At 45.0% G+C, this 21,839-nt stretch overlaps 1 protein-coding gene across 1 annotated transcript in view; it reads left to right on the forward strand.

Annotated features, from left to right (window-relative positions):
- PLAAT1 (phospholipase A and acyltransferase 1) overlaps positions 1–21,839 on the forward strand; it is a 294,996-nt gene that overhangs the window by 201,157 nt on the left and 72,000 nt on the right. The window contains exon 5 of the mRNA XM_044070277.1: positions 15,466–15,737. Coding sequence (XP_043926212.1) covers positions 15,466–15,737 — 272 coding nt within the window. The remainder of the gene's footprint in view (positions 1–15,465; positions 15,738–21,839) is intronic.

Consider the following 21,839-nt stretch of genomic DNA (forward strand, 5'->3'; position numbering starts at 1 on the left):
ATTTAGAGGATTCGAGGGTTCCCCGTTCCCCTTCTGAAGATGTCTCATTTGCAGACATTCTAGAAATCCTCAAGCAGAGGGAAATTGGCCAGCCCTCAACCCTTCGGAGGATGAATCTGTGTACCTTGAGGCGTTTGGCTCTCGCCCTTCCACCTCCTGGGTGTCTCCCCCCTTTTGACCCCCTCATGCAGGTGGTAGCAAAAAAGGCATGGACGGCTCCTGACTCAGTGGACCCCACTCCCAGGAGACCCTCAAAATTTATCACGGCTCCAGCGGATAAACAATTTCTGACCAAGGGAGTTTCTGTGGATGCTATGGTGGTTGCTGCTGCCACTAAGAAGGAACTAGCTGATCCTTCAGTGCCTGTCCATCCACCTAACAAGGAATCTAGGTCTATGGACAGGTACGGGAAGCGGATGTTCTCATCAGCGACCTTTGCAATGCGTTCGCTGAACTACCTATGCCATTTTACTCGTCTTCAAAGAGACTTGATCAAAGAAGCGAGTGACATGTTGAAGGATCCTACAGCTGCGGGTTTTCAGGACAAGATGAACACTCAGCTGGCTACCCTGAACTCCATAGCTAACTCCTCCATGCGCCTCCTTTCGTATGCGGCTGATGGAGCGAGCAGGGCCGCAGGGACAGGTGTAGCCTTACGCAGGCATGCCTGGATGCGGCTATGCAACTTTGCGGACCCCTTTAAAACGTCTTTCACTAATTCCCCGTTTGATGGATCATCTCTTTTTGGTCCTCAAGTGAAAGAAACCTTGACTAGGTGCGAGACAGATGGCAAGACTCTTTCTGCCGTCGGAGTCCGTTTTTCTACTCCTTCTAGGCCTTACCCCAAAGGCCAAAAAAGTGGGAAAATGTGGTTACGCAAACAATCTCAAGGGGCTTCGCCTGACGCACAAAGTCGGTTCCCCGCCAGAGGCAGAGGGGGGAACAACAATGGTAGACGTCGCCCTAGAGGCAGGGGGTTCCGCAGAACCAGGGCAATCGAGAAACTTTCTCCGATAAGCCCTTTCAGCATCCCTGAGGTGTTGCCCGACTGTCCACCTTCGGAGGCAGTCGGGGAAGATTGTCACTGTACCCAGAAGCCTGGCCATCCCTAACTCGAGACAAGTGGGTACAGTCCATCATTTCCGAAGGCTATTCCATTCCCTTCGTTTGCATTCCAAACCGATCAAAAAAATCCCTTCCAGATGTTCCACCCGCTCAAAGGGATCTTGCAGCTTTGGAAATTTCAAAGCTGCTTGCAAAAAGAGCAATTCAGCCAGTTCCAGCAGACCAGCAAGGATCCGGAATCTACTCCAGGTTCTTTTTAGTTCCAAAAAAAAACAGGGGACTGGAGACCAATTTTGGATCTCAGTATCTTGAACAAGTCAGTCAAGAAAACACGATTTCGGATGGTCACGCTACAGTCCATTCTTCCCCTATTGGGAAGAAAAAACTGGATGTGCTCTATAGACCTTCAGGATGCGTACTATCATATAAAAATGAACAGACGCTCCAGAAGATTTCTCCGCTTCAGGCTGGGAACCAGTCATTTTCAATTCAGAGCCCTGCCCTTTGGACTCACCACTGCCCCGGTGTTTACCAAATGCATGGCAGTGGTAGCCTCTCACCTGAGACGTCAGGGATTCCAGGTGTTTCCATATTTGGACGACTGGCTCCTCACAGCTCCCACCAAGCATCTTCTTCTAAAGGCCAGGGACTACACCTTTCGCATTTGTCAAAACTTAGGCATTTCAATAAATTGCGAAAAGTCTGTTTTGTCGCCTTGTCGTGTTATTACCTTCATAGGCGCAATTCTGGACACAGTCAACATGTCTGCGAGGTTAACAGATCAAAGAATAACAGACATACACAAACTGGTCTCGCTCCTCTTCAGCAGCAACAGAGTCAAAGCCAGGTTAGTTCTGAAAGTATTGGGGATTATGGTGGCTGCCATACCTCTGCTTCCATTAGCCAGATTCCACATGAGAATCCTTCAATGGATGCTCTTCACACAATGGTCATACCAGCAACTTCCGATGTCCCACACCATTATGATTACGCAAACATGCAGGAATCATCTTCTGTGGTGGATGTCTTCCCTCAGCTCTTCGTGGGAAGACCCTTTGTTCCTCCCTCCGGTTGCTACTCTGACAACGGACGCCTCCCTGATCGGGTGGGGGCATTATCAGGGCAGAACTGTCCAGGGCACATGGCAACCAGACGAATGCCACTTGCACATAAATGTTCTAGAGATGAGAGCAGTGCTTTTAGCGTTGCAAGCCCTTCAAGACTCTCTTCCCTTGGGAACGATAGCAATCCAGACGGACAATATGTCTGTAGTGTGGTATATCAACAAACAAGGCGGAACCAGGTCCTACCCCTGTGTCGAGAAGCACTCAGACTGTGGCAATGGGCGATTTCTTCTCAGCGGTTTCTGATAGCAACGCACATCCCCGGGAAGTCCAATCAAATCGCGGACAAGTTGAGCAGAGCTATCCTCATGCCTCACGAGTGGTCTCTGAAAGACTCTGTTGTGAGAGAAATTTTTCTCAAGTGGGGTCAGCCTTGCTGCGACCTTTTTGCTACTCCCCAAAACAGCAAGTGCAGAGATTTTTTCACTCTATTCCCTTTACCAGGCCAGCCCAGCAGAGACGCTCTAGTCCAAGTTTGGCCCCGGGGACTTCTGTATGCATTTCCTCCCTTCCCACTTATCTCTCAAGTGATACAGAAAGCTATATCGCTCAGAAGGCCTCGTTGATCCTCATTGCTCCTTACTGGCCTCGACAGGTTTGGTTCCCCTTTCTACATCACTTTCTGTCGGAGCGACCTTGGCATCTGGACCTAGTTCCAGATCTTTTGATCCATCAGTCGGGTCAGTTTCATCGCTCCCTTCCCTCTCTGAACCTCACTGCTTGGTTCCTCCAATTCCAGCCTTAGCCAGGCTTCCTCAAATATCTCACTCTGTTCGAGATATTTTGATAGCGTCCCATAAATCTTCCACTCGAAAGATTTATTTGAGTAAGTGGAAACGTTTCGCCTGTTGGGCTCAAGGAAGGGACATAGATCCTTTCACTGCCTCCATCCAAATGGTCCTTGACTTTCTAGCTGAACTCTTCCATGCAGGTTCATCTCCTTCTACTCTTAAAGTTCAATTGGCAGCTATTTCTAACTTTCATGTGGGCATTTCAGAGTCTGCCATAATGTCCCACAAACTTTGCAAAGCCTTTTTGAAGGGAGTTTTTCTACTCAGACCTCCTATAAGAAATCCTCCTCCTCCTTGGGACCTAAATTTAGTTCTTAGTTCTTTGATTCTTCCCCTTTCGAACCTGCAGCCTCCTGTTCTTTAAAATTGCTATCATGGAAGACACTCTTTCTGGTAGCTATTACTTCAGCTAGAAGAGTTTCAGAACTTCATGCACTCAGCTGTCGACCTCCTTATCTGTTGTTCCATAAGGACAGGGTATCTTTACGAACCAACCCGTCTTTTTTACCTAAGATAGCCTCGGCGTCTAACCTAAATCAAAGCATTGACCTTCCTGTGTTTTTCCAGAATATTCTAACAGGTCTGAACAAAAATTGCATTGGCTAGATGTTCATCGTCAGTTAAGGTACTATTTGGATAGAACCAAACAATTCAGAAAATCTGACCAGCTGTTTGTCTCTTATGCAGAAGGCAGAAAGGGACTTTCAGTTTCAAAGGTATCATTATCTAGATGGCTAACATCTCTGATTTCCCTTGTTTATGAAATTAGACACCAAAAGCTGCCTAACAAACCTAAAGCCCATTCTACCAGAGCTTTGGCTACTTCTATAGCCTTCCAAGACAGACTGCCTATTGACACCATTTGTGCAGCGGCTACTTGGGCTACTCCTCATACTTTCATTTCTCATTATAAGTTGGATTTAGCTTCTAGGCATAGAGCTAACTTTGGTTCCACTGTTCTCAAGAGTCTGTTCCGTTAGGCCACCCAGGACAAGGTGCTAGGGACGGTCCCATCCAGCAAGAATGAAGGCGAGATAGACAACTTAACATATAGAAGTTATGTTCTTACCATAACGTTCCATGTTAGTTGTCTTCTTCTCGCCTTCTTCTTGCGTCCCACCCTCCTTCCCCCTGGCCTGGACAGACCTAGAGGAGTTTGATTGTGACCTCTCTTTCTACCACCTCTTTACTTTAGGTATATGCTCTGCTGTGCATATTTCCTAGATCAGGATGTAGGTCACCCTTCTCTTCACCCTTGTTTATAGAGGTGGACTTTGTTTCTAGCTATTCTGCTACTATTATAAGCTGGGCCTAGCTTACAAACGAGATCTGAGGTAACTCACGCCTAGCATTGTGGGATATAAGGGGAGCCTCGAGCCGGTGGAACCAACTCTCGAGCTTTTAGAGTGGCCGAGTCGGAGCCGAGGTCGGCTCCGAACCCATCCAGCAAGAAGAAGGCGAGAAGAAGACAACTAACATGGAACGTTATGGTAAGAACATAACTTCTATTTAATGACCCTAGTTCAAGTGGAACACGAGTCAACAGTAATTAAAATATCATTGCCTTTCTCAGCCAATTGTTTTTTTTTTTTTTTTTACAGCCTTCCTCGCTCAGCACTGCTGCTCACCGCGTAAACATGCGCTGTGAAAGTAAACAGTGCTCAGCAGTCATTGTACACACCCCCATGAAAGCTCACACTCAACATAGTGGTTCGCAGTGCAGACACGCTCAAAGTCACTGAAACATGACTCCGAAGGTAAACAAAGCTTAGCAGACACTGTACACACACCCTTGCTCAGCAGAGTGGTGAGCCCCGCAAACAGGCACTGCTGTTCTCCAATTAGCTTAAAAGGATGCGCACACACCTCCTTGTGATGTCAGCTACCTCTTATGTGGACACCAACATGGGTCTCTGCCTACATGGATGGGATCTGCGGGCATGGATACCCATTTGTGCTATTCAGTAACTCCAGCTCATTTGTATAGAGATCCTTGCACACATCCTGGGAACTACATGGTTCCAGGCCCTGCCTCATTAGCAACCACAGCAGTCTACCATTGCACATACTGCATGCAGGGTCCTATAATGCATTACTGTAACATCTACTAATTTTCGTTTTCACACTTTAAAAATTTTTTTTTTTAACTGCATGTTTGAGCACTGCGGCATGCAGTGCAAACATAATCTAATTATTTTCCATTAGGGTTTGGACACACGGTGGATAGTTTTGCATATATCTGTGTCTGCTATGCTATTTCTATCCTTATTGCACTTTTACAGCCCCAGTTCTCTGTTTAATATCTTGTACATGAAATTTTTCCTTGTACATTTTGGACACCAACACTGGGTTTGCAGGACTGTTTATCTGCTTGCTGGATTGTTCTACCATCCTCACCCTGCTTATGAGGTGATTTGCATGGCACGGACACTTCCGTGTTGGCTCGCGCGTGCATGCCCCTCAGCTCTGCTTCCTGGATCGCAAACCTGCTTACTTTCATGTAAGCTGTGTGCCACTGTGCCTACACAGAAAATAAGTCCGTGTAGGCTTTATTAAATTCCCCCTTATGAACCAGAGAACCTCTTGCAGGTAAGGTGACAATGTTAACCACAGCACCACTGCACCACCCAGTAATAATTATAACATGGAAATGCAGGGTTAAGCTTCTTAAAATCTTCACAGACCAATATCTTAGTAAGTACCTGTGAGCCTATGAACGTTGCAGGGTAGATAAGAAATGATGCTGCCCCTGCTTGCCTTAAATGCTACCCTGCTCTAAGCAAAGCCTTCATACTGATACAGCTATGCTGCAAAGTCTTCCACAATTTTTAGTTTAGAATTACCCATTAAAAAGTCTCTTCTGAAAACTGCTGTTTTCACAGTACATTCCTTCAATCTCTGGCATTCATCTAATAAGTGTCATTGTGTGATTGCACTTCATGTGAGTTCCCCTACCCTCTGTGCTATATCAGTTTGGTTATCCAGTCAGTCATTTCCTCCGTTATCTGCCAAATACATTGGTCAGCCTATTTTACCACTTCCTTCTCCTTCTGCCCTTCCTTTATTGTAGTGATTTTGACGTTTTCTGTGAATGATCTGCATTCTAAATCTTACAATTTCTCTAGCAGAACCTCTGCACATGCACTTGATTTTTTAATTTCTCCTTCATAGCATTTAACTGTACATTTCATGCTGCTTACAGTCAATCCTAAACTGTTTACTTGTTATTTTCCCTAACTTCCCATACCTCCAGTGGTAACACCCGAAGCTGTCTAGACATGTCCTTCATATGCTACAGGATCTTGTTGATTTTGCCTTCCATTCTGATAATTAGTAGCTCCACAACAGTTATTCTCCATTCCTGAGCTCCTCAGACACAATTTCCTGATGTTTTGGTTCTATTTTACTTATAAACTCTTCATGTTACACAGCAGACCCCATTCACCCTCCCCATTGTATGTAGTGTTTCATACTTCTTATTGTTCAGAAAATGCTTGCTGATGCAAAACCTGTTTTGTTAACATTTAAGTAAATTAGAATAATATTTAAAATAATCCCTCGATTTTGTCATTCCCCCTCTATTATTTTTGCTTTGCGTAGAATTCTTGAGCAAAGAAGTTGAGCAGTAAGCATTATGAATTTGATAATATTTAGACAAGAGTATATTTTAGTACCATTTTTAAAAGTCACATAAAGATAAATTGAATATGGTTACTTGGTTTGAGTTGCACACCAGGAGAAAAAAACATGCATATTGAACAGGTTCACAGGAGAAAACAATACAGGGATAAAGGGAGTTACAGTGCATTCATACAAAATAAGGTATTCACATGCATATAGAATACATTTTGATTTATGAAGTATCTCTAGATTTTTTTTTTTTCATTTAAAATCTTTGGCTTAGGAAAAAGAAATAGAATGACAGATAGGTAAGGGAGTTTTATGAAATACTTCAAAGACCAGTGCGCAGGACAAATAAAACAAAACAGTAGGTCAGTGACAGGGTAGTTAAGAGTCTGGAATTCATTACTATCTAGTGTAAAACATGAATTTTGGGTGAATATATGGGCAAAGAGAATTTTGAATAGTGGTTAATTAATATTCAGGTATGTGGATTTTTTTTTGTAGTCTGAGTTTAATCAATAAGCGATTGAATTAGTAAATGAATGATCATGAAGCTTACAGGTCAGTTCATGTGACTTTCCTACAACCAAGCAGGAACCCATGTTCCTTATGGACAGAGGTAGCTTGTAAATGTGTGGCTCCCGGTGTCCTGTTTGGATATAGGGCATCATTATTCATTCTGGAAAACTTGGCTAGGCTTGGAAAGGCCCAACAGATCATTAGCCTAGTTTTAATATACGAATCTATTAAGTATTATTATGCAAATGGTATTTCATTAACGGGTAGAAGTTATTTCAGAGTAGGATTTAGTAGGCTTTTTTGATGTATATATTAATAACACAGCAGGCATGAACAGTTAAAAATAATTCTAGGCAAGATTGTCATTAAAGAATGCCTTTATTGTGGTGACGTAAACCAATATAAATTGTATGAAATACTAGGAGAGAGAGAAAAATATAGTCCATTTTTCTTAGAGTGGCAGTGCAGTGGCACATCATTTAACATTTTTCCTTAACAATATTTGATTCTCTGGTTTGGCTGTTGGCTGGGGTGCCTTGTGTGTGGTTCTGCATGACTTCTCTCTGTCTGCATGAGTCTTCACCACTGGATTTTGTGCCTTCCACATCCCAAATATGTGAGTGGTGATCCTTCCAGTTGTCTGTAGGTGTGTGAGGATGTGCTCATTTTGTGTGTGTGTGTGTGTGTGTGTGTGTGTGTGTGTGTGTGTGTGTGTGTGTGTGTGTGTGTGTGTGTGTGTGTGTGTGTGTGTGTGTGTCCTTGCACATTCCTCAGTGGTCTACTGGACTGCAAGCCTAGTAGCTACCTATGAATATATATACATGCCCATTCTGCAGTGGAATGATATTCCTTCCTGAACTGGTTCTCTGCCATATGCTTCCCCCAGCCAGGTTACATTCCAACTCTTCCAAGACCCTGAATAGAATAAATGAGGCATCAGGAACTTGACACAATGTCCACAGAGCTCTTTGAAGTCTCTTGTTTGCAGTGGAAGTTGTGGGGCACTCATATAATAGAGAGCCACCCCACAGTGCTCAGTCTTTTGCAGTTCAGCCATTTTATAAGTTAAAGTGGAAAGGCAGTGGTATTTTTTTTAGTTCTGAATCAGCAATGTCAAATTATGTGTAGTTTTGTTCTTCTACAGGAACATTTAATAGCATAGGTTGAAATCATTACTGAATAACTGCCATTATTCAGGAAAAATTTAATCTTTCTTCATAGATTTTCTTCATTAGATCACTGTTGCAGTAGCCATAATTGTGTGGGATGTATCCTGCAGAAGATATTGGACATCCAAACCGTTACAAAACGTTAGGCTACACCCTCGCAAACCGTACATCCAGTTTTAGCATGAGAGTATTGTTCTATTTTAAGAAGGCTGTATGGGTGTATCAGTAATCAGAACTTTTTCACCATATTTATGCAGACTTGACATCAGTTTAGTTGTGTGAGTATTGGCAGTTGGCATCAGCTACAGCTTTGGGCAAATAAGTATCCCTATTGGGCATTCCTTTTCCTCTAGAAAAGTTAAATTAAAAATGTTGTATATCTGTCAGGAAGGGTGAATGTTGTAGAGGTAACAGATTCCTTATAAGGACTCCCATACTTCATGTGTTTTTGTCTAGTTGGACAGTACAAAGTAAGGTCCTGTCAGATTTGCATTTCCTTTACTCTTAAAACTACTAGAAGTAGGTTGAATTCTAAGATTTTCCATGAGAATAAGCACCTTAGGAATTTCAGGCGAGTGACATGGCAACAGACTCCTCTTCAGCGTAGAAGAAGAAAATTTCAAAAGAGCATTCCAAAGAATCTTGGACTTCCCCATAATTTCTGCAGCCTGATATCTCTACTGTGGCACTTTTGTGTCCCCCAGACCATCAGTTCAGCTCTCCTGGTCCTACTGGTGTGACTATCCGGAAGCTGCTAAGGCCTGTGAACATAGCACGTCCTTTCAGACCATGTGTTAGGTTGAGTAGGTTGATGTTGCTGAGAAGGGAGAACCACAAGTAATATTTTCTCAGGATAAGGGAGGCATTAACCAAGTAATAAAGGTCTGGTCTTTGGATTCAACCCCTAAGACTAAAGATCTCAGAAAAGTGGACTCAAAAAACCTACACATTTGCCTCCTGCTTCCATTTCCTCTGTACAGAAGACTTCCCAGGAAGATTGGTATAATTCTGCACAGGGCCTGATTAAGGCAATAAAATCCCTGCAACCTTCTCTTCCAGCTTCTTCCCCAGTTAAGTGAAAGAGAATCCTCTTTTCCCGAGAAGAAGAGGATCTTTCTGAATCCGATGTCTAGGGTCTACAGCACACCTCTCAGTTATCCTTCCCAACACCTTGTGAATCTGTATTGGAAGGCAGTTTCTCTTCAGACTCTTGCCAGTGACAAAGTATGTATCTGGAAGCAATTTAAAGACTAAAAGAATAGTTCAAATGACAATATTTCAAGGCATCAAGATCCAGGACATGTGGGAGCCTAATTTCAGAAACAAACACATAAATCTCAAAGAGATGATGCTGCTATCAAAGCTGTAAAGCAGGTACTCCTGGATCCTGTTAGTGATAACAGACAACTCTTCAGTGATGTGGTATGTAACAAAAACAAGAAGATCCTCCCCATATGCAGTTAGCCATGGTTGTCTGGAAGCTTTCTTCAGGGCACACACATTCTTTATGAGCAGAACATGATAGCAGGTGCTTTGAGCAGATCCAGGATAGACCCACATGAATCAGTGCTATACCCAGAGGCCTTCCAGCAGATTGCCCACCTGTAGGGAATTCCCCAAGTAGATTTTTTTGTCTCCTGTCTCAACATCTAACCATGTTCTTTTCTGGAACACCTTTTAAAAATGTGTGGAAAAAAACGGATGCATTTTCTTTTCCATGGACAGGAATGTTCTGTACCTTTTCATCTTTCCTTGAATACCCAGAGTTCTTCTTGAGATCAAGATGGATTTGTCATAAATGCTTCTGAAAACTCCAATTTGACCCAGACAGCATTGACTCTTCTCTCTCTAGCACCAAGCCACGGGTAGTTACCAAAAACTTAGTCAAAGTACAGATTTGCTTACACAAGACAAGGGATCCCTAATCCATCCAACATTCAAAATCTTCACCTGTCTCCCATTTAAGCACTTTTTCCCCCTGAGGATGTACAGTAGGTGTTAAAAAAGGCTAAACAATGCTACTAGAAAATTATAGTTAGATGGAAAAGATTTTGTAGTTGGTGCCGTAAAAGATATTCCTGCTTGACTATCTTTGGTCCTCTATTTCTTCATTATTTCAAGTTAAACAATTTTTTGAAAGGGGTATTTTATATTAGACCACATAGAAAACAAATGTTACCTCCATGGGATTTTAAATTTGTGTTGGAGAAGCTAATTATTCCTCCTTTTGAACTTGTAGCCAGTTCTTTAACATTTAGAATATATAAGTCTGTTTTGCTCACTGCTGTGACTTCAGAAAGACATGCATCTAAGTTACAAGCCCTAATGTCTATGCAATCCTTTCTGAATAAAGTAAGGGTGAGTATTAGAACAAATTCTTCCTTTATGCTTAACATTGTTTCTTAATTTACTTTGAACCAGCCCATTCATTTCCCTGTGTTCTTTCCTGAACCCCAAAGCAGAGGAGAATCTTTCATACTTTAGACAGTAACAGACAATTAAGATTTTACCTGGATGGGACTAAATATTTTAGAAAATCTTTCCAACAGTTTGTTTCCTTTGATGGACAGGAGAAAGGACAGCCAGTATCTAAACCAACTGTTTCCAGATGGCTGTCTCAGACTGTTCGATTTTGTTATTCTTACCCTGGTAAAAATAAAACCTCAGTAAGTCAAAGCTTAATCTGCCAGAACTGTAGCTACTTTTGGGGCCTTTTTGGAAAGGAGTGGATTCTGGGTCTATTCTACAGGTAGCTAATTAGTCTTCAGTGCACACCTTCGGTAGGCAGTACAAGTTAAACTTATTTTCCAGAGCCAGAGCAAGGTTTGATAAAGCTACTTTATAGGGACTTGTAGACTCCAGGCTTTTTACTTCCAGTCTGTCTTCCTAAGTATGAAAATCATTCCATATAATTATAGCTGCTGCAATAGTGATCAAAGGATAAACATAGTAGAGTTGTGTAAGTTAATTTACCATTACATTAGATGTTAGACTAGATTGCTGTTGCAGTATTAGCACCCTTCCAGCTTGTCCCAGTTCATCCTGTTCCCTTGGCCAAAGTTGGGTACTCTGCTTTACATTTTACCCTTCTGATATGACATTTCATTACATTTCTTGATTTCACATAGTTTACTAGAGCTTCAGACCACAGCTTCCCCTTTGGGCAAGAAAGCACCGATTTTTGGCACCCACATATCCTTTTTATGCCAGCACATACGACATGAGGTAGAAATCCAAAGCCTTATAGACTAGTCAGACATGCAATATTCTTGGAAGGCTATCCCCCATATAGTTATCTCTACTGCAGCAGTGCTTTATGGTAAGATCCAATGTTGTGTTTCCTATCCACCTCAACTATTGGGCATATTGAATCCAATCGAATCTAAAACCAGCAAGTACTCCTCCTTTCTACCCATAATTCTATATAATTCTCAAAGTATGTCAGACCTTGTTTGCTGCTCTTTAAGTTAGGATATGATCATTAGGCTTAGCACACTTCTTGAGATTTTCAGTGGGTAAGTTTTGCCTCTACTGAATTTTCTGTAGTCTTAGGGTCCTTTCTTTCTTACACAAAGACTTGTTCCTTTTTCTTCCTGTTTTTATCTAGTTGTGTTTTTTTTCTTATTCCCACCTCCCCTGGGTGTTCACCACATACATGGTAGTGGTTGCACTGCATTTCAGGCTGCAAGGATTCCGAGTGTTCCTGTATTTAGAAGACTGGCTCAAAACCGCTTCCACAAGAGATATACTTTTTCAAGCTGGAGCTCTCCATGCACCAGTTATGCCCCAGTTAGGAATCACGAGCAGCATGTACAAATCACAGCTAACTCCAGTCCAGATAATCGAGTTCATAGGTGCCACCTGAATGCCCCATCCCAAATTCCCAGATTCCAGAGTCCTTTCCATGCATTAAGGGGCATAAGAAGTTCTGTCTTATTCGAAAACCCATTCTGTGCTTAGTAGGTTCAGTGGTACCTTTCATAACTCTTGTCTTTCATGCCAGGTTTTACATGAGGGTGCTGCACTGGTCTTTCTCAGTCCAATGGTCCATGCTGTGTCAGTCCATGCAATTTCAAATCAATCTAACAAGGGTTTGCAGGTACTGTGTTCTTTCCCACCAGTTACTGTAGGTTGTCACTTCATTTTTCTGCCCCCACTGCCACACTTACCATGGCTGCTTCCCGCCTGAGGTGGGGGGGGGGAGTGCATTTTGAAGGAAAAGCAGTCCAAGGTGTGTGAACATTGATAGAGGCCAAGCTTCACATCAGTGTTCTGTAGATGAGGGTAGTCCAATTAACACTGCAAACATTTCAGGACTTCCATCTGCGGGTGTGACCACAATTTAGATGAACAATATGTCGATCGTCTGGTACATTAACAAATGTGGGGGGGGACTTGGTCATATCTTTTGTGTAAAAAGCCATGAGAATCTGACAGTGGGCGATGTCTTTCCAACATTTTCTTGTAGGAATGCATATCCCAAGGAAGTTCAATGTGTTAGTACACAAACTGAGCAGGTCCATTTTTCTGCCTTATGAGTGGTCTCTCAATCAGTGGCTACCAAGAGCTTCAGCCAGCCTTAATGTAATCTTTTTTTCCATCCTTCTGAACACCAAGTACACAATTTTTTTCCCTGGTCACTTAGGAGAGAGAGTCACCAATAGACGCTATGACTCACACTTGGCCCCCAGGCCTCCTATATGCTTTTTTGCCCTTTCCTGTCATATCAAAGTCTCTTCAGAAAGTGATTTGGTGCAAAGCGAAAGTGATCCTCATTGCCCACTTTTGGCCTTGGCAGATATGGCTCTCATTTCTGTGGCCTCATCTTATTCATCCTCCCTGGGTGCTGAACCCTCTTCCAGACCTGGTTCTTCACATGTCCAGCCAGCCTTATCTGGACATTGAAGTTCTAAAACTAATTTATTGGTTTCTCCAGTTCCAGTGATAACCAGAAATTCCAGACTTTCTTCCCCTGTGCTCCATATTCTGTTTTCCTCCCCAAGCAGATAATCGAAAAGTCTGTAAAAGTTAATGGAAAAGGTTTTCCATTTGAAATTCCTCCAAGGGTTCAGCTCCCCTACCCTCTGTTTTAGATTTTTTATTGAGTCTGTTTTATGAAGGTGCAAACTTTTCCAGCATTGAGGTACAATTGGCAAATACTTTTAATTTTTATATGGGATAGAATCGTACCTATTGCTTTGTTAAAAGTATCCAAGTCTTTTTTTACATGGAACATTCCTTCAAAAGACCCTGGTCCAGCTTGGGATATTACTCTTTTACTTCGGGCCATAACCCTGAGCATGCCTCCTTTGGAACTTGCAGTTTCAGTGGTCCTCAAATATATTTTATGAAAAACAGTTTTTCTAGTCACAGTTACCTCAGAATTTCAGAACTACAGGCTGGGTATATATTATATCATCAAACGCTTAAAAAAGCGAACGATGAATAATCGATCCCATGTAAGCAAAAGCTTACAATCTCGAAAGCTCAGAACAGTGATTTTTTTTCCAAGGGAAAAAAAATTGGTGTTCCAAAAAAAAAAAAGAAAAAAGAAAAAAAAATTGAAAGAATACATAAAGTGGGGGGCTTCACCCCCCACACCCCCCCTACTTAAATATACCAACTCCAAGATCCCACTACAGTGCCGAAAACGGCAAAGTAACTGAAGCAGCCAAGCAAATTCTTTCCCTGGGAAAGAATTCGCTTAAAAGCTGCTTCACTATTTTGCTTTTTTGTTGTTTTAAGTTCGACCAAGGCACATTCGATAGAATGCGTCTTCGGTTATCTAATAGGAACCCTACAGGCTCTGTCGTGCAAAGTGCCATATTTGATTTTTCACAAAGATAGGATTTCAATACAGACAAATTCTAATTTTCTTCCTAAGCTGGCTTCTGAATCTACTCTTAATCAGGCAATTAATTTGCCTGTTAACTTTCCTAACTTTCTATTAAAGGAGACTATACGTTGCAGTTGTATAGCCATTGCAAGGTAAGACTTTATTACACAAAGAATTTCAGTAAATCTGGCCAACTATTTCTTTCTTTTTCCAAGGCTAATTGGGAGATAGTGTTTCCAGTGTCACACCATCCAGGTGGTTATGTGATTGCATTTCCTTTGTTTACAAACCCTAGGAACTGTCCCTTCTTTTATATACCTAAAGCCTACTCTACCAGAACAGTTGCAGTATCAGTAGCTTTCTTTGCTAGAGTACCCATTGATGACATTTGTGCTGCTGCTACTTGTTCTACTGTTCACACCTTGGTTTCCCATTACAATCTGGACCTGCAGATTCATTTGACTCCTCCATTCTCCAGAATATCCTTCTTGAGGCCTCCCAGGAATTTTTGTACCTAGGGACTCTATCCCAAATAGCTGAGGCAGACAGAAAAGACAACAATGTTAGATTCATGGTGTCTTCTTCCGTACCACTTAACCTTCCTTCCTCCATTCCCCTTCCAAATTGTCACACATATGGCTCCCAATTCATAGTTATTATCGTCTGGCAGTGTGTTATTGTTGATCTCAGGTATTTTTTTTCCTTGTTGCATACTATAGGTAAGAGTTCTTTGGTATAGGTGGGCAAATTTAGCCTGAGGTACTGTGAGGACAGTAAGGAATTACGGGTAAAGGAGAGGAGCCTGAGGCCTGGATCAAAGAATCTAAACTTTGCTGGTCTTAAATCCAATATAGCCAATAGCTGAGACTGACAGAAGACGACAACACAGACCTAGCTGTATGGTAAGTTCTTACATTTAATTGTACTTTCTGTGCAGGTTGTATTGTGTTATATTCTTGTACACTTTGCTGCTTTAAAAGTGAATTTACAGCTGTAAACCAGATTTTTTTCTTTTTTTTAATTAGCCTGAAAGCAAAGCAAGCAATTTAAGTCATGTATAGAACACATCTGCTTCTTAATATGAATTAAGTAGTCTTACTGGAGACATACAGCAGTTAAGTGCACACAAAGCATTGCATGTAAAAATAGCATTCATTCAATGGTGAGGAAGAATGTCAGTACTGTATATGGAAGTCTGTGATAGGGTAATGTTTGTATTTCATGCTTTGACATATGAGTGGATAGTTGGGTTGATAGTACCTTAGCAGTATAAAATAAAAAGTAAAACCTGTTAGGCTGTGATTTTAAATGCAGTTTTCCTTTTTGTGATATTCTAGATGAGGGAACACCTGCAGCTTCATTTTCCAGTGCAAAGTCAGTATTCAGCAGGAAGGCACTGGTGAAAATGCAACTTCTGAAAGATGTAGTTGGAACTGACAGTTACAGGATAAACAACAAATATGATGACAAGTATAGCCCACTTGCTGTTGAAGAAATTATCCGCCGAGCAGAATTTCTGATTGGACAGGAAGTATCATATGATCTACTGGGAAACAACTGTGAACATTTTGTCACCTTGCTTAGGTACGGAGAGGCTGAATCAGATCAGGTAAGAAATGTCTTCATTTGTCATTATCAGCTTGTTTTTTTTTTCTACATAAGCAGGTGGCAAGGCTAGTGCAGTGTGCTAAACACAGAGGAGTCAGAACGTAAAGTCATGGCTAAGTTTATTTAAAACAAAACAGTTGATCTGAAGTAGTTACTTCATTTGATCTGCAACCTGTGGGTCTCGGATCCGACCTCGGATCCAATCCGGCAACTTTCCAAGCTCCTAGATCCGAGCTCCTAGCTCCGGCCCCTACCCATAATCCTCTACTACTGACCACATTACCTCAGATCGTTTTTTGCCGCGGGTGAAGAAGCTTCCTTGTGAAGAGCTCCTGGCTGGGTGAGATTTTTGCTGGTGTTAAACCACTTTTTTCGTCAAAAAAGTTGTAGTTGTGTGTGTGCTAGCTCCCCTTTCTACTCCTTGTGCTAGGTTTTTGGACCTTATTAGTTTAATCGCTAAACCTTACCTTCAACTCCCTCCCCCTCCTAGTGTTTGGGTGTGTGAGTGAATGATGTCTGAAGGGCCTAAGGCCGTTTTTTTCTAAATGTACTGAGTGTGGCCATAAGCTTTCCCCAGCTGATGGCCACACTCAGTGCGTTTTGTGCCTGGGGGCAGCCCATTTGTTAGAGGCCTGCCAGATCTGCGCGGCCTTTAACCCCCGGGCACTTCGGGATAGGAAGAACAGGCTGATCCTGGCGGGAAAGCTCCCCCAGGAGTCGGCTTCTTCTTCCTCCCCCGTTCGGGCTCCAGCTGCTTCGGTAGCTTTGGCGCCATCTGTCCCCTTAGCTCTACCTGGGACTCAACCTCCCTCTTTGGGTTTGAGGTCTGGAGAAACTAGTGCCTCTTCACTACCTGAGAAGAGGCACAAGGATAAAGAAGGACATAGGTCCCACAAAAGGCGGGCCGAACCTCATCCTTCGGCTCTGCCAAAAAAAGTACATAAGTCTCCCTCGAGGGTCTCCGGATCCCCCTCCTCTTGGCGCCGTTCGCCCTGTTTCTCACCGGAGCCGGAGGAGGAGGATAGGTCTCCCTCGAGATCTTCGAGGCGGCCCTCCCGGCCCGCCTTGACTACTTCGTTTAGGTCGACCCGTAGCATCTCCGAAGCGGATATGGATCGGATGATGCGTCGGTTCTTGCAGACCCAAATGCAGATGGGGATGCTCTTGCCTCCCCCCCCCCTCTGGGGGGGAGTGCAGCCCCCATATTTACCCCGATCACTCCTTTTCCGACTCGTTTTCGAGTCTCGGAGTTATCGGATCCAGGCCCATTCGGACCCGAGGAATTGTCGGCGCCAATAGCGGTGGTGTCTTCGCCGACTATACCTTCGAGCTTGTCGGACCTGAGCTCTCAGGGCCGAGGGCTGAGCCTCGGATCTGAGGGAGTTGCTGTGTTTTTGGCGCTGTTGGCGTCGGAGCACACCTCTGCCTCGGCGCCGACTGCATCGGCTCCGACCCCGATCCCTTCCTTGGAGCCGAGGAGATTACTCTCAGAGGCTGGCGAGAGTGGCTCTCCTTCGGCTTTTGAGGTAGTGGAGAGGGTACTGTCGAGGTCCTCCAGATCCCCGACCCGGGCTTCGGATCCACCCGTACCCCCACTGTATGAGGGTCTGTCTTCCATCATCCGTCCATCGGGACAGCCTGCCCAAGCCCTCCAGCTAGTTCCCGCAGGGGAACAACAATCTGTGGACGAGCCCTCTTTGGACAGCCCCACCGAGGAGGTCCCTCGGAAACATCGGTGCAAAAGGAGGCACCTGGACTCCCCCGAGTCCGTTACAACAGACACAGACTTAGATGATTCGGAGGGTTCCCCAAGGTCACCCCCTGAAGATGTCTCCTTTGGAGACATCATGGAAATGTTGCGTATCAGAGGGGGGTGGTCTGCCCAAAAGCCCTCCCTTGATGAGTCCGTGTTCCTGGAGGCCTTTGAGGCAGGCCCGTCTACCTCCTGGGTGTCCCCTCCGGCCGACCCCCTGGTGGACTTAATTACCACCAGGGCGTGGAAGGAGCCCGACACCGTGGAGCCAATCCCTAGACGCACCGATAAAGTCCTCAGTCCCCTCACAGATAGACCGTCTTGGGCCAAAGGAACCCCCGTTGATGCCATGTTGGTTGCTGCGGCCACCAAGAAAGAACACGTGCAGGAGAGTTTTTCTGTTCACCCACCAGATAAGAAATCTCGAGCGCTTGACCTGATTGGGAAGCGGATGTTTGCTTCAGCGACCTATTCCATAAGGGCGCTGAACTATATGGCACATACCATTAGGCTACAGCGAGACTTGATTAAGGAATACGCTGCAGCCCCCCCCGGAGTCCATGTCGGTCCCAGACAAGGTTTTTGAGACTCGAATGGCCACTCTAAAATCCATCTCCAATTCATCTATGCGGCTTCTCTCCCACGCAATGGAGGGAGCCGCTAGAGCTAGCAGAGCCGGGGTCATCTTGCGACGTCTCTCCTGGCTCCGTCTTTGTGACTTCGCAGATCCTTTCAAGGCATCCTTCGCGACCGCCCCTTTTGACGGTTCTGCCTTGTTTGGCAAAACTGTTCGCCACACGCTAGTCCAAAGCAAAAAGGACGGGAAGACACTGTCTGCCGTCGGAGTCCGCTTCTCTAATCCCCAAAGATCCTTTTCCAGGAATCAGAGGGGACAAAAGAAGCTGTGGTTCCGTAAGTCTCAGCAATCCCATCCTGCTGCGGACCACTCATCCTCTAGAGGCAGAGGAGGACAAGGTGGACACCGGCCCAGAGGCAGAGAGGGGGGCCGCGTAACTTTGGGTCTAGAGAACCCTTCTCGGACAGGCCCGCGCAACAGCCCTGAGGAGGCAGTCGGGGGGCGGTTGTCGGAGCACCGGTCAAACTAGGAGTCCCTTACAATGGATCGATGGGTGCTCCGGATCATATCCAGAGGATACTCCATTCCTTTCATAAACCTTCCCCCCCAAACCCAGACATCTCCCCGATGTCCCACCTGATCAGAGGGAGGCAGCGGCTTTGGAGATTTCAAAGCTGCTAAGAAAAAGAGCCATCCAGCCCGTCCCCCCAGATCAGTCCGGATGGGGTTATTACCCCAGGTTCTTTTGGTGCCAAAGAAAACGGGGGACCTCAGACCCATCTTAGACCTTTCCGCTCTGAATCTGTTCATACCCAAGGAAAAGTTCTGGATGGTCACTCTACAATCTATTCTCCCCCTTCTACGGGAGAACGACTGGATGTGCTCATTAGACCTCAAGGATGCGTACTACCACATCTTGATGGACAGACGATCCAGGAGGTTTCTCCGCTTCCGGCTCGGAGCCAGGCATTATCAATTCAGGGTTCTTCCATTTGGCCTCACCTCAGTCCCCAGAGTGTTCACCAAGGTCATGGCAGTGGTTGCAGCCCACCTGAGACTTCAGGGCATTCAGGTCTTCCCCTACCTAGACGACTGGCTCCTCACCGCGACCAACAGGCATCAGCTCTGTGTGGCGAGAGATTATGCCTTGTCTCTGGCCCACAACCTAGGCATCTCAGTGAACGAGCAGAAATCCTGCCTGTGCCCCACTCAAGCCCTAGAATTCATAGGGGCCAGGCTAGATACAATAACCACCCGAGTTGTTCTAACGTCAATCAGGATGAGCAGCTTGGCGTATCAGGTGCTGGCCCTTCTTCGGAGCCCTGCTCCTCCGGCAGAATTAGTCCTGAGGGCACTGGGGTCTATATCAGCAGCGATCGGTCTCTCTCTCTTCATGCCCATCTGCGGATGCACATTTTGCAATGGACCCTTCAAGTCCAATGGTCCCTGTCGATCCACCCGTTAAACACGCCAATCCCTTGAGCAGGGTGTGCAGGGACTCCCTTATGTGGTGGTTACATGCGCAGGAACTCAGAGAAGGGAGGCCCTTTGTGATTCCCCCGGTCAAAGCCACGTTGACCACGGATGCTTCTCGCCTCGGGTGGGGGGGGGGGCATTGTTCAGGCAGATCCGTTCAAGGCACATGGACTTCCCTAGAGACTGCATTGCATATCAGTGTCCTAGAGATGAGGGCGGTGCTTCCGGCTTTGCAAGCTCTCCACGACGTTCTCCCCCTAGGGACTATTGCAATCCAGACGGACAACATGTCAGTGGTCTGGTATATAAACAAACAAGGGGGGACCAGATCTTATCCCCTGTGTCGAGAAGCCATGAGAGTGTGGGAATGGGCGATTTCCACCAACCGCTTTCTGATAGCAACGCACATTCTGGGACGGTCCAACATATTAACGGACAAGCTAAGCCGGGTGCTCCTCACCCCATACGAGTGGTCTCTGAATCCGTCTGTTGCGAAGCAGATCTTCCACAAATGGGGTCAGCCTCGCTGTTATCTTTTCGCTTCTCCTTTAAACACAAAATGCAGTGAGTACTTCGCGATAATTCCCCCCAGAGGGGAGACCCCCAGAGACGCTGTAGTCTATGCTTGGCCCCCCGGACTCCTTTATGCTTATCCCCCTCTCCCACTCATGATGAAATTCATCCAGAAAGCCTGTCGGTTGGGGAGCAGAGTTATCCTCATAGCCTCATTCTGGCCTCGACAGATCTGGTTCCCCTTTCTGCGGTCTCACAGTATGGCTCCACCATGGATCCTGGATCCCAGTCCAGACCTGATCTCGCATCCAGCGGGATGCCCTACCCCAAACCTGGTCAATCTCAAACTTGCTGCTTGGTTGATCCAGTTCCATTAATGGCTGGGACTCCCAGTATCTCATCTCCCGTTAAGGCCATTCTGGTGGCGGCTCATAAACCGTCCACCAGAAAACTGTACAACAGTAAATGGAAACGTTTCTCCATCTGGGCCAAAGACAAAGACTTGGACCCATTTACTGTCACTATTCCGACTATTCTGGACTTCCTTTCCCTGCTTTTTAAGCGGGGAGCAAGTGCCTCCATGGTTAAGGTGCAGCTGGCGGCCATCTCCCATTTTCATGTGGGCGACGGCATAGGTTCCTTATCATTGACAAAGTTGTGCAAAACCTTTTTAAGAGGCGTTTTTCGTTTGAAACCACCTGTTAAGACTGTGGTTCCCCCGTGGGCTCTCACTCTGATCTTGCAAGCCTTGACGAGTCCACCTTTCGAACCTGCGGCTTTGGTTCCGTTGAAGTTCTTATCTTGGAAAACGGCTTTCTTGGTAGCTATTACTTCAGCCATGAGAGTTTCAGAATTGCAAGCTCTGTGTATCAAACCTCCATACCTTATCTTTCACAAAGACAGAGTGTCCCTCAGGACTAATCCGTCTTTCTTGCCTAAGGTGGCTACAGAATCAAATATCAATCAGTCAATAAATCTTCCTGTATTTTTTCCAAATTTTCACAATAAAGGTGAATACACGTTGCACAAATTGGATGTACACAGACAACTGCGTTTTTACTTGCACAGGACTAGAGAGTTTCGCAAGTCGGACCAGTTGTTTGTTTCTTACGCAAAGTCAAGCCATGGGCAAGGCGATTGCCAAAGTGATTATAGCAAATTGGATCTGTCAATGCATTATGCTAGGATACACCTCGTTGGGCAAGCCAGCTCCGGTTGGCATCCGTGCTCATTCCACAAGATCTGTAGCTACCTCAACAGCTTTTTGGTCTAGGGTTCCAGTAGACGATATATGTTCAGCAGCTACCTGGTCCTCATCTCATACGTTCATTTCTCATTACAAGCTGGATATGATTTCCAGGAGTAGGGCTTCTTTTGGCTCTGCGGTGCTTCGGAATATCCTTCCGTAAGGACCACCCAGGTTCTTGTAGGTTAGCTGGGGACTCTGTCCCACAGGTTGCAGAGCAAATGAAGTAACTACTTCAGATAAAGAAGTTATGTACTCACCATAACGTTCCATCTGAGTAGATACTTCATTTGTCTGCAACCGACCCCCCCCTGCCATCCCCCGAACCTGTCGGGAATCTGTTCTGATCACTTGAAGTTGGTTTCTGTCTTGGGTTGGTGAGGCAAAAAAACGATCTGAGGTAATGTGGTCAGTAGTAGAGGATTATGGGTAGGGGGGAGGAGCTAGGAGCTCAGATCTAGGAGCTTGGAAAGCTGCCGAATCGGATCCGAGGTCGGATCTCAGACCCACAGGTTGCAGACAAATGAAGTATCTACTC

This window comes from Protopterus annectens, chromosome 4.part1 (assembly GCF_019279795.1).
Source record: "Protopterus annectens isolate FY-2018-M chromosome 4.part1, PAN1.0, whole genome shotgun sequence".
NCBI classification, from domain to species: Eukaryota; Metazoa; Chordata; order Ceratodontiformes; family Protopteridae; genus Protopterus; species Protopterus annectens.